The sequence below is a fragment of the Schistocerca gregaria genome, chromosome 1 (genome assembly GCF_023897955.1).
Source record: "Schistocerca gregaria isolate iqSchGreg1 chromosome 1, iqSchGreg1.2, whole genome shotgun sequence".
Classification (NCBI taxonomy): domain Eukaryota; kingdom Metazoa; phylum Arthropoda; class Insecta; order Orthoptera; family Acrididae; genus Schistocerca; species Schistocerca gregaria.
This window is the reverse complement of record NC_064920.1, coordinates 1079358968-1079373183: the sequence shown is the minus strand read 5'-3', so window position 1 is coordinate 1079373183 and position 14216 is coordinate 1079358968. Positions and strand designations below refer to the sequence as shown.

The 14216-nt window shown below is 37.6% G+C and overlaps 1 protein-coding gene across 1 annotated transcript; it reads right to left on the bottom strand.

Moving 5' to 3' along the window:
• Positions 1–8978: 8978 nt before the first annotated feature.
• On the bottom strand, positions 8979–10780 carry LOC126281844 (small RNA 2'-O-methyltransferase). The gene has a single exon (XM_049981097.1). The coding sequence runs from the start codon at positions 10403–10405 to the stop codon at positions 9128–9130; it is 1278 nt and encodes a 425-aa protein (XP_049837054.1). The 5' UTR covers positions 10406–10780; the 3' UTR covers positions 8979–9127.
• Positions 10781–14216: the final 3436 nt, after the last annotated feature.

Sequence of the window (14216 nt, the reverse complement as noted above, 5' to 3'; positions counted from 1 at the left end):
TTTCAGGTGTGCCGCAGGGGAGTGTCATGGGACCGCTGCTATTCACAATATACATAAATGACCTGGTGGATGACATCAGAAGTTCACTGAGACTTTTTACAGATGATGCTGTGGTGTATCAAGAGGTTGTAACAATGGAAAATTGTACTGAAATGCAGGAGGATCTGCTGCGAATCGACGCATGGTGCATGGAATGGCGATTGAATCTCAATGTAGACAAGTGTAATGTGCTGCAAATACATAGAAAGATAGATCCCTTATCATTTAGCTACAAAATAGCAGGTGAGCAACTGGAAGCAATTAATTCCATAAATTACCTGTGAGTACACATTAGGAGTGATTTAAAATGGAATGATCATATAAAGTTGACTGTCAGTAAATCAGATGCCAGACTGAGATTCATTGGAAGAATCCTAACGAAATGCAATCCGAAAACAAAGGAAGTAGGTTACAGTACGCTTGTTCGCCCACTGCTTGAGTACTGTTCACCAGTGTGGGATCCGTGCCCGATAGTGTGGATAGAAGAGATAGAGAAGATCCAACAGAGAGCAGCACACTTCGTTACAGGATCATTTAGTAATCGCGAAAGCGTTAAGGGGATGATAGATAAACTCCAGTGGAAGACTCTGCAGGAGAGACGGTCAGTAGCTCGGTAAGGGCTTTTGTTAAAGTTTCGAGAACATACCTTCACCGAAGAGTCAAGCAGTATATTGCTTCCTCCTACGTATATCTCGCGAAGAGACAATGAGGATAAAATCAGAGATATTAGAGCCCACACAGAAGCATACCAACAATCCTTCTTTCCACGAACAATACGAGACTGGAATAGAAGGGGGAACCGATAGAGGTACTCAAGGTACCCTCCGCCACACACCGTCAGGTGGCTTGCAGAGTATGGATGTAGATGTCCACAGTGTTAGAGTCATGCTTTACAAGACACAAATAGTGAAACTCTCAAGGGTCTCAGGACACACTGTCAATTTTCATCCCTAAAAGAACTGGATTTGCTTGTGTGGTACTTCTGAACACTGGAGAAACAAGCATAGAAAGAGACTAATTCTTGTTTATGCTTCAACTGAATGCAATCATCTGATTCTCATTGATATGAAAAGTGAGAAGGAAAGAGATTTCAGAACTTGTCTTTGGTTCCTGTTGAATAATCCCCTATGGATGGGAAAAACCAATAGCAGTATTTTAGTTCTACAAAACCAGTATTGTTCTTTTTTTTTTTTGAGCAATGACGAGGTACATAATTGATGTATCAATTCACCACAGCAGTCATGCTAAAATTTTTAGTTTTAGATAAAACACAAGTTTGTTAGTACATTTTGTCAGTTCTTAAAAATTTATATCATCTTTGAATGATACTGTTGTGATGAAAGCAGTCACCTTGCAGCTCAACACATTACAGATCGAGTATTTATGAACAGATTGGACAACAAATATTCACCACTGGATTAATTCTTTACTGTAATTTTAACTACTTTCACGTAATTATTCCCAATAAATGTTATATTTTGCACTCTTATCAAAAGTGTTCATTGGAATTTTCTGAAAGAGCATTTTTGGTTTTGACTAAAAAACGACTTTTTCATTCAAAGTATTAAAAAAAAGAAATATAAATTTTACAGAAACGCTTATTATTTAATAACTAAATAGTGGTATGATCCTTGATTGCAATGTGATTTTTTAAACGAAATTTTAAAAATTAAGATCATTAGGAGTATAGTGCTGAATTTTTTTGTAGTACTCAAATCGAATTTTTCAAGAAAAATCAACAAAATGTAAACAGATTAAGTTTTATTTTATGACTTCCAGCATCGAATTAAAGCATCGGTTTGTTTCACACTAGAAAAAAAAATTGTTTTCAAGATGGAAATTTACACGTCCATTCATTAATGCAGCAGCAAATTAGACCAGTGCAATTTTCATTTTATCCAGGTCTTACTGACAGAATAACCAGTGCCACAGCAGCAACACACGTCCCGCCCCGGCCTGTGCCGACTGCTACCACCGTGCAGCAGCACTGCTCAGCTCCTGGTTACTTCATTGTGTTTTAATTTTCTTGTTAATAATTAAGAGGCACTGAGAACTCTAAGGGCCAAAAGCACAGACACAAGTTTCAAAAGAAATAGATGTTTGTAAAACATCAAATTTGTAAACAAACTACCAGTCTCATATCCCTGACTTGTTTTTTAACCAACCCTCGACTTCCTACATTTCCTAAGAAAAAAATATGTACCCGCTTTATGTTATGAGATATTAATTGGACGGATAAAAACTACCCAAGTGGCGACAGAACACACACATAAAAGAGGGTTGTAATTAGGCAAGCTCTTGGGGGCAGTGGCTCCTCCTCCAGGCAGAAGGGTTGAAGGGGTAGGAAGAGGGATGAAGGAAAAGGAGTAAATTTTGGGAAAGTCACATAGAACCATGGGGCAGGGAAGACTTTCCGTGTGGGATGAGAAGGAAAGACAGACTGTTGGGGACTGCATCAGATGAGACTTGAAAACCTGAGAGCTTAAAGATGGAAGACATGGTAATACGCAAGACGGAGATTACTGCTGAAACGTCATGCGTGAGTAAAGCTCTCAGGTTTTCAAATCTCGTTCTATGCAGTCCCCAACAATCAGTCTTTACCTCTTGTCCCGTGTGGTAAATCTCCCCCGACCCACAGTTCTGGGTGACTTTCCCAAAATCTACCCCTTTTCCTGGACTTCTCCAGTCCTTTTCTTTCACCCCTCTTCCTTCCCCATCAACCTTTCTGCCTGAAGGAGCCACATCCTCCAAAAGCTTGCCTAATTACAACCCTCTTTTATGTGTGTGTTCTGCTGCCACTTAATTAATATTTGACAATTACATTTATTATTAATGTTAATTTACAAAATTTCCATGAACATACTAATGAGATAGCACCCTCTGACAGTTATAAAGTTTGTGATCAATGTGAAACTAGAATCAGATCATAAAGGACATATACTAACTGCACCACACACACACAATGATAACTTCATGGTCCTCATTACCATCATTTTCATAAAGCACATTCTATGGCTTGAGGTTCAGATAAAACAGCCAATATACCTCCGGTTATGAAGTACTGCTGCTACTTAGGTGATAATTATGCTTTGTAGCTTCGTGCACATATGGAAATTAATATCTGAGAAATCAAACAATGGAAAATCTGGGTTGTAATGTAACAAAATTATGAGTAGGAAAATTGCTACTCACCATATAGTGGAGATGCTGAGTCACACACACACACACACGGAAACGCAGCTCACATACACGACTAAAGTCTGTGTCTAGTGTTAACGAAGGCCAATGGCCAAAAGTTTTAATTGTGAGAGTCTTTTTGTTGCACCTATCTGCAACTCAGCATCTCTGCTATGTGGTGAGCAGCAACTTTCCTTCTCATACTATTATCTGAGAAATCAGTGCTACAGCTTTTCATAAATATTCATACAGTGTGGGCCTACAGATATAGATAAAAGTAGTTCCCCAAGATCAACAGATATCAGTAACATGCACACATGCTAAAATCTCATAGCAACGATAGGGTGCTTTAGGCCCTTATGGTTCTCAGCAGCTCAAAATGAATATCACACTACACCAATTTGCCACCACTCATATCAAACAGGCGCATAACACTCCACTTTAAAAATTATCTTGTTTGTAATAGGAAACAAACCATCACATTCTGTCGACACTGAGTGGCATATGAAAGCAGTATTTGTTTGGGCTGACAGCACTATACACTGCAGAAACTAAACTTAAATTGTCTGCTAAAACATCAGGTATAATGCACTTTATGACTCACAGAAGGCACACACCACATAACAACAACAAACTGTACATTAACATTGTGTGTGTCACATATTTTACAGAAATCGGTGTTATATCCACATTTCAGTAATAAATCTGATATATATTTCTAGTGGACAGCTTTGTTTACTTGAAGGTCTTACATTCCCAAGAAAATACCATTTGTAGATTTACTTGTTATATGGCCAGGGTACTTGAGCACAGAAAAGGCTGAGTGAGATGGGAAAACTCAATGAATTAAAACTTGAATAGAATATTTGCGATTTGACTGATAGCTTGCAGTGCTGCCAGCATACAGCAAGCCAAATATAATGAGTCTCTGCATGCACCTACGAAACAAATAACACAGTGAGGAAATGGCACTCAGGATACATCTACAGCTGGGAGCTACCACTCAACTTGCTGTAACATAATCACTAACTATTTTAATATAATTTGCAGATGACACCAGCATCTTAACTATAAGAAACCGCTGAAAATGACATCAATGCTGTCACAAATGACACACTAAAGTACCTTGACACACGAAGTTTCATTCTAAACCAGGAAAAAGCTACTGATATGGACATATTAACCATCCAGAATGTGATACTAGCCAATCCTCATTAGAATAAACAGAGAGAACAAAATTTTTCACTATGTGAATACAACAGAACGTGAAATGCAATTCACATGTAGACTATACAAACAGAAAAATGAGTACAACATGTATAATAATATGAGAATCGAGAAACTGCATAATAAAGTAGGTAAAGCAGGTGGTAGACTTTGGTTTATTCGTTTAATACTGGGGATGTGCAATCAGTCTGCACAAGAGATTAGTTACAAATCATTCGTGTGACCAGTTCTAGAATATTGTTCAAGTGTGTGGGACCTGTACGAGATACGACTGGCAGGGGATATTGAATGTATACAGAGAAGGGCAGCAAAAATGGTCACAGGTTTGTTTAATGTGTGGGATAGTGTCACAGAGATGCTGAAAGAACTTAAATGGCACACTCTTGAAGACAGACATAAACTATCCCGAAAAAGTCTAGTAACAAATTTTCAAGAACCGACTTTAAATAATTACTCTAGGGATATACTACAACCCACAATGTATCGATCACCTAGGGATCGTGATGATAAGATTAGAAGCACAGATGATAGGATTAGAAGTACCAGAGGCATTCAAACAATCATTCTTCCCACACTCCATACCTGAATGAAACAGAAAGAAACCCTGACAACTGGTGCAATGGGATGTACCCTCTGGCCTGCACCTCACGGTGGTTTGCAGAGTATAGATGTAGATAACCATATATTTTGTTTATGCTCCCTCAGTACTGAACCAAACATCATCATGCACAGAAATATTTAGGAAAATATCCCACTTTCACATATTTTCATACTAGAAAATACAGTAATTATAAAAGAAAAAATTTAACAGTAATAGTCCCTGCATCTATCATAACGAATCTGTACTTTGTCTGCTTGTGACTGTGTACGTGTGGATGGATATGTGTGTGTGCGCGCCAGTGTATACCTGCCCTTTTCCCCCCCTAAGGTAAGTCATTCCGCTCCCAGGATTGGAATGACTCCTTACCCTCTCCCTTAAAACACAAATAATTGATATACTTTCAAACTTGATACTCTTTTGTACTTTCAACATTTCAGCCCAGTCAGCAATCGTGATAATCTAGTATATAAGAAACTATCAGCCTTGATTGCGGTAATGAAACCAACCTTTACCAAGGTTGGCGTCCATGGAGACGAGGTGCACGCCAGAGCTTAAGTCAAGTCTTGGTGTTGACCTAGTACTTATGTACCGCAATTGTAAAATGTGACTATGCCTATTCACGCTGGTTTAGTTTTAATTCTAGACCATGCCCTCTTAGACAAATTATAGACCCAGGTATATCTTCTGAAGAAGGCTCAATTATTTGGGCTGAAACCTAGGTAAAGGTTGGTTTTAATACCGCAATCGAGGCCGATAGTTTCTTATATATTGAAATCTTTGTACGAAAATTTATCTAAGTTCTGTAGACCTATTTACTTCTTAAATAGCCTGTGACGTTGGTTTGCTTCTGAGAGGAGTTGATTTTTTTCTCACACCATTTCGAATTTATCTGGCAGCAATAATGTCATTGCACTTAAAGTGCCTCTGCCCCATATAATCTAGAAGAGTATCAACATGCTACAGTGTGGTCAATGACTGAAAAGGTCACTGTCTTCATCTACTTTCACATTCACTGTTCTCTTCGTTTGGTTGTGAAGCAGCAGTCACAATTTCAGCATCACTAATGTACCTGAAACTGGGTTCATATGTACTGATATTCAGCCACCGATTCAAGTTTTCATTGTTGATGTCTTCAAAACCATTTACACCCATTTCCAGATTCATTATTAACGTAGTCATTCCTTCATCATGGAAACCTTGAAAATCACTTTCTTCCAGATCTGGAAGACTTTTACTTCCATGACCGAACTAGCGTATGTGGCTCGACTTCTGCCAGGCATCAGAAATCCCGAGCATGGCATCTAGAATTGTCAACTTCTTCCAGAACACCACGAAATCATCCTCATCAACCCAAATCGTCATCAATTAGGGCATTCTGAGTAGAACAGCCCAGTATTGCCATTTTACCAATGTAATTACTCCTTGCTCCACTGGCTGTGTAATGGCAGTCACATTAGAAGGTAAAAATAGAATTACAGTGAGACCATCATCAGATATGAGAGCCCTCAGATCGGGAGCTGATGGTATTATCAAGTAATAGAACAGCCTTCTTTGGTAATCCTTTCTATTCTAGAAACTGCTAAACTTGCAGTACAAGATGTGTGTGGAATCAGTTTTTGAAAATGTCACTATTTAGTCATGCTCCTTTTTGTTTGCAATAATGCACCTGGAGATCCACAGCAGTGATAGCTTGAAATGTTTGATCCCCCCCAAATCACTAGTATTGTGTTCTTTAGGCAAGTTATATCCACGAGCACAAACATAGCTCTTAGAAGCAAGAGTTCTAGTTGGCAGACATGACTTACAAGCAGCAGCATAAACTCCACTCTTAAATGCAAGGGTTCTGGTTGGCAGACATTTCCAATACAGACCACTTTCATATGTGTTATGAATTTGGTCCGCTGCAAAATTCTCTTCTTCCACAAATTTCTGGAAAACTTACCAGAAGGAATCAGCAGGTGCAACAATTGAACTAAGCTGCTCTCTTCGACAGTAAGTTCACGAATCTCGTGATGATGACAAACTGGTTATCCATCCAAACCAGGCATTAAATTCTCCTTCATGAAAAAATTAAACTTTTTTGGCACATGCCACATCAAAAGAATGGACTTTTCTGCTCGTTTCTGGCTAAGCCGCTGCAAAGGAGCAACATCTAACTCCTCAAATGCAGATCTCTTCATGTTTTTTTGTGCGGATGGTCCAGAACCAGACTCGCACTTTCTGACAAAAACCTGTAATTTCTGTGTTTCTTTTTTATTATAATGTCCCAAGCAATCTGCATCCCAGTACCATAATTAGCACTTAGTTTTGCAGTAGTTTGTCCCTTCTCAAATCTTTGAAATAATTCTAATGTCAACATGGTCCTTTCACTTCTCCATCACCTCTTGTTACACATTTCTTTTAAATTGCGTCTTTGACACTTTTTTTTTTACATTGTGTATCACAAAAATGCTTGTCTCTGTCTATGTTCCACATCTCCTTGTAAAACAGTTGATTGATTACAACCAGAGTTGGTACACAAATCAACTACTGTCTGGAAAGAAGTACAGTGCGCGGTAAGAACCACCTGTGATTGAGGGAGATGCAGAGAGACGGGGCAGACACAGAAAGGAGGTGGAGCAAAGAGTAAAGGGAAAGGGGGGGGGGGGGGGGGAGTGATGGACAATGAGAGAAGGGGAGGGGGAAATATGTGCAATATATGTGATACACATGTATGTGGGCAAAGCCATGGATAAAAAGCTAGTTAAATAAATACAGACCAGTCATTTTAGTTATGGGAAACCAAATAAAATAAACTGGAATTGAAACGTGCGACTACTGTATGTGAAGTGCAATTTTTAAGTCCAACAATACTGTTGTGAAAGTTTTACAAAAAATACATGCACACAACAGAACAGTGATAAATAGAAAGTGCCGACCACGACATACAACAATAAATGCACAGTATTAACACAGTTATAACAGATATGAACTGCCCTAATGCGAAATGACTCCCTGAACTATCACTTACTACCGGAGCCACAATTTATCATAAGAAATATACCACGCAAGTCCAAAGCATGGCTATTATGTAACAGCACTTAATAGTATGAAAATGGCTGTCACACTGGTCTCAAACTGTTGATGCTGTCTTTGAACACAACAGAAAATCTAATAACAAATTCATACAAAACTCAAGCATCAATTTCATACAACAACAGAAATGGGTAATCCAGACCTCAATATAATCTCTGCTTGGGAAAAAAGGGAGACACACATTACAGAATATACTGGGTCATACAGTCACTTAATTTTAATGCAGATGCAGGTAATACTCCTCAGCCTAGAGAAGTATCAAAAATCCACAAATGACAGGATTCACACAGAGAATTCTACCAAGAAGCTCCAAAATAACTAGGCACCTACACGTACTCATGTAGAACAAGTATGGGTTTCTTTCAGCATTAAGATACAACAGGATGATATGACAACATAAAGGGAAAGTATATAGACCTGAAGACAATGGAAGAAGACTGATGATAATGAATAAAGTTAAACTATCTAATCAGGTACGTCCTTTGTGCCTTCTAACCAAAGAACTGTTTATATAGTAATCTATGTTTCACACACAGTACACGACAATGTTCCTTGAATTATCCACGACACAAAATTTCCCAAGGCATCAAACACTAAAGATTAACTGAGCAGTCTGCTACCAGTACTACTAAATAAACATCAGCTCTATTTCATTGAACCACTGTTGTTTACATACCACATTTATGAATGGATTTCACTACTTGTATGTCTAATATGAAAGAGATCAAAATTTGTGCATGTGCAATCCTGGTGACAGGACCAGTAAAACACCATGTAAGCTACAAAGAAATGGGAAGAAAGCTAAAATAATATAGAGCAACAATCCTCTGCACTATGGGGTACAATATGAGGAAATAAATTAACACACAATATTTAATATAACAAAAAAGCATTATTTACAAATGATGACGATGATACACAACTAACTGAAAAATAATTGTAATTCTTCAGAAGTTAGTGATGTGGGGCTTAAGTTTTTATACAGTGCTCCATTACCAACACCTGCCACTAAGATATTTCATTCACACTTGCCTCATCCTCTACAGACCATTGTTCTTCTTCTGGAACACATTGCTCCCAACTACTCTCGTAGCCTTCAGTCTGTTCTACAACGACTGAAAGGCCACTTTCATCTGCATATTGGTCATCTTCAAAGTCATCAGAGTCATTATTATTTTCAGCATATGGAAAAACGTATGTCTCTCCTGAGCAATCCCTCACTTTCCACATTCCATTTTCTAAGACCTCTCTTAACTCCGAAATGGTGAGTGTGTTTGATTTAAGTTTGGAATGCAGAAGCGACAGTGGCACACACAGGTCGGCATCATAATAGTCATTGGACAAATTCATATGTTGTATTATTTCCCAAACTTCATCTAAAACACTTTTGCCTTCCTCATCGTGACTGTTAGCAAGGTAGTTATACTCGGCAATTAATTTGTATATAAGCTGCCCCTCAGGTCTTTCAAGACCAGGGTATGTTGTTTCAAGTTTCTTGCTAAATAATGCCAGTTGGGAACAACATCCCAGCGATTCTGCTCCTTCTGGACCTTTGCCAATACCGTAATAACTTACTTCATATTCTGGATACCTTTGAACAATGTTATTCCCCCAGCACTTAAACTGCATTCGACTCCATTCAAACTTGTGATCTTCATCTCTAAAAGGTGTCCGCATATCGAACAGAATATTGATATCCCTATTAGGTGTACTGAAGATGGCGATTTGAGGCTTCATAAAACCAAATACTGTATACGGCACACTTTCAAGAGTTTCAGGAAACAAATGCTCAATAACTTCAATACAAACGAAGATATCTGTTCCCAACAAGCGACAATCCAAGTCTGAAATACTTCCTTGCAGAACTTGCACTTTACAGTCCACTTTGCGCCGTGTCAGAAAGTCACTTGCAGTAGGAGCAATACGAGAGTGCTCATGGTACAACATTTCTTCATTCACATCGATTTCCAAAATTTCCTCTATACCAATTATGTTCTTAAACAATTTGAAGTACTGAAAGCGACCACAGCCGAAATCAACAATTTTTTTAACACTCGCACGGGAACTGAAGTCACTGATAATTTGATACACAGCTTCCTGTCTCTGAACATTCACAGGTGGATAGAATTCAACACCATGTACACTATATCTCGATACACCGGCATAAATCACAGTGTCCGCAATTTCGTGCTTACCTATATCCAGACACTTTTTTACAACATTCCACAGTTCAAGCAGAGCTACATGAAATGTAATAATCATTCTACAAGTAACACGTACTTCCATCAACTCTACACGCTACAAATAGCAGTTAAACTTCGTCTTATCATTGTAAAGTTATGTGGCGCCAAAAACTCTTGATTCCTCTTTTCAATAAAATGAACCACTTTCACAACCATCACCCTACATCAACAATGCACTTATTTGAAAACAACACTCCTCAGCACTCACACCACCACCAGGTTTTCGTACATACACAACCAGCTATGTCAAAGTGGTTAGTTCGAAGACTACGGATTATCTCGTACCGACCAACGACTTTGGACGAGAGGGACATCACAAATTTTTGGCGTTTTATTTCCGCCAATAAAATACACGGCATCTGACTTGATTGATTTTACTTTATTTCGTGGTCCATATGTCCAACAGTTTTGCGTACACAAGGTCGCGAAACGAGTCAGTTTTTTTACGTATAAAATATGATAATCTTATAGTTTATACAGACATAATTTATATTCACAGACATGATCTCTGTATAAAAATTTATACAGTAATTTCTTTGAGTAGTAATAAAGAAAAAAGAAAATACAGATTTTCTTAGAATCATTAAAGCACTACAGAAAAACAGATACAGAGCAAAAATGGATACAGAACTTAATTTAAATAACTTCATTAGTGGCTTTATGTCATCTTGTATTATATTTATATATAGGCCAACACCTGTAGTGACAACCCGTAAAGCATATGTGGCAGAGCTAAGCCTCTTACAGAGCTCTATTGTATGCGAAGACCAGTTCATTTTCTTGTCAATGTGCACTCCAAGAAATTCTGTTGTTTCTATTATTTCTATTGACTGATTACCACAAGTCGGAATTCCGTCTATTTTCTGTTTCCATACAGAACCGAACAAAACTGGTCTTACTGCAATTTAATGAGGGACCGTTCACCTTGAACCAATTAACTGCATCTGAAAGTATGTGATTAATGGTTTCCTCAAGATTATTATCCGTTTGTTACATTCCTCATAAAAATTTCGTGTCATCAGCCAATAAAGTAAATTTACATCGCAGGCTTATACAAGATGATAGATCATTTATAAAAATCAAGAGTAACAGAGGTCAAAGAACTGAGCCCTGAGGCACTTCATATGTACTGAAACTCCATTCAAAATGTGCAGAAAAATCACATACTCCACCTGAGCTATCGAAGATAACTTTCTGTTTTCCGTCTTGGTTATACGACTGTAGCGAATTACCTGCAAGACCACTTAATATTAAAGACTGTAATACGGACATCAAAGCAAATATATTACAAGGAAAAGATATTCATTTCACACAACAAAATAAAGATTTGGAAGAGCAGTTGAACAGAATGGACAGTGTCTTGAAAGCAGGATATAGGATGAACATCAACAACAGCAAAACGAGGATAATGGAATATAGTCGAATTAAGTCGGGTGATGTTGAGGGAATTAGTTTACGAAATGACACACTTAAAGTAGTAAAGGAGATTTGCTATTTGGGAAGCAAAATAGCTGATGATGGTCGAAGTAGAGAGGATATAAAAGGTAGCCTGGCAACGGCAAGGAAAGCGTTTCTGAAGAAGAGAAATTTGTTAACATCAAGTATAGATTTAAGTGTTGGGAAGTCGTTTCTGAAAGTATTTGTATGGAGTGTAGCCATATATGGAAGTGAAACATGGCTGATAAATAGTTTGGACAAGAAGATAATAAAAGCTTTCGGAATGTGGTGCTACAGAAGAATGCTGAAGATTAGATGGGTAGATCACATAACTAATGTGGAGGTATTGAATAGAATTGGGGAGAAGAGGAGTTTGTGGCACAACTTGACTAGAAGAAGGGACCGGTTGGTAGGACATGTTCTGAGGCGTCAAGGGATCACAAATTTAGCATTGGAGGGCAGTGTGGAGGGTAAAAATCGTAGAGGGAGACCAAGAGATGAATACACTAAGCAGATTCAGAAGGATGTAGGTTGCAGTAAGTACTGGGAGATGAAGCAGCTTGCACAGGATAGAGTAGCATGGAGAGCTGCATCAAACCAGTCTCAGGACTGAAGACAATAACAACCTTATAAATAAGAAAAAACACTTTTTAATTTTAAATACAGTGCATTAATGTGACTTAGTAAATCAGTGTTGTAAAATGGTCCTTTCATATAGTATTCATTAAAAAAGAGGCGATCTTTCCACTTGGGACTTGTGGAAGGTACATTAGCTTACTCCTTTTAGTTGTAAATATTTGTCACGGATTATTGTTTTTCTGACATATTCTACATCCTGGCAGACCTCCTCAGTATGGATCAGTTGGAATGAAAGTAAATGTAATCTAATCTCACCTAACCTTATTGCTATCAATTTTGCTTTTCGCAAAAGAATCTGGTGATCAACACAAAAGACACCAATTGCTAGCATTTTCTCATTAAGGGTTTCCAGGACTTCATTTGCAAGTGGATATATAGCATATTCTGTTGAACGTCCCTTTTGAAATCAAAATTAGCTCTTGGTGAGAACTCTGTTCTTCATGAGAGGATCAGTATTTCTTGCATGTATTAGATTTTCTAGGATTTTAGAGAAAGCCGTCAGTAAAGAGATAGGTCAATAGTTAGTTAATTCAATTTTATTATCCTTTTTGTATAGGGGCTTCACAATGGCATATTTATGTCTACCGGGAAGAACAACTTTTTGAAGGGAAGCATTGGAAATATGACAGAGACTGTCCCTTATCCACATACAAGAATATTTCAATAAATTATTAGAACTATTATCAGCCCCTGCAGAGTTCTTACTTTTTATAGGCATGATGATTTTTTTAATTTCATCTATAGTGACAGGATTAAGGTGCATTTCTGGAATTGTGTTTGGATATACAGCTTGACAAAGAGCTATGGCTCATCACCATCGGGCTTGCAATCAATCTGTTAAGTTACTGATAGGAAGTGCTTATTAAATATCTCAGCCTCACTTTTTGGGTTATATACTAGGGTTCCTCCATATCTTATTTTATTTACATCTTCTCTGCTTGTTGTTTCTCTTTCTTTTTTACAATGCTCTAAAGTGTTTTTATTTTATTATTAGAATTATCCATTTTCTTCTCATAATAAAGGGCTCTTGATTTCTGTATTAGTTTCTTTAAAATTTTACAGTATAATGTATAGTGTTCCCATTTTACAACCTATTTAGATAATCTTATTAGAGCATAAGTTTCCCTTTTGGTTTTACATGCCTGTTTTATAGCTTTCGTAATCCAAGGCTTACAGAATTGGAACCACTGTTTCTCACCCATTTCTTTGGAAATATATCTTCAAAAAGAGTACAGAATTCATTTATAAAACAGTTAAATTTAGTATCAATATTATCAAGGCTACATACTGAAGACCAATCCATTTGCTGCAACCTATGGTTGAAAATTTCTTTTGCCTCCTTGTTTGTTACTCTTATGAACTTCCATTGAGTAAATTGTTTTTTAAACAGATTAACATCATAAAGAGAGAGAATTTGTCCGTCATGATCTGACAGTATAATTCTGATGTCTACCTACATCCAAAAAATGTTATCTATGATAGTTTGGGACTTGGATGTAATTCTTGTTGGAAAGTTTATTACCCATATCAGATTAAATAAGGTCATCACAATCTCAAAGTAAACTTTATTCTTATTTTCTGTCAAAAAGATTATTTTGCAATCCGCCAAAACCATTACATCTTTTGCTAAGGTAGTGTGTTACTAAACTATAACTTACTATAGATGACAAGATATACACTCCTGGAAATGGAAAAAAGATCACATTGACACCGGTGTGTCAGACCCACCATACTTGCTTCGGACACTGCGAGAGGGCTGTACAAGCAATGATCACACG

What these genes read in the sequence shown, in the direction of transcription:
- LOC126281844 (XM_049981097.1), bottom strand. Translation starts at nt 10,405, where the DNA reads ATGGAAGTACGTGTTACTTGTAGAATGATTATTACATTTCATGTAGCT.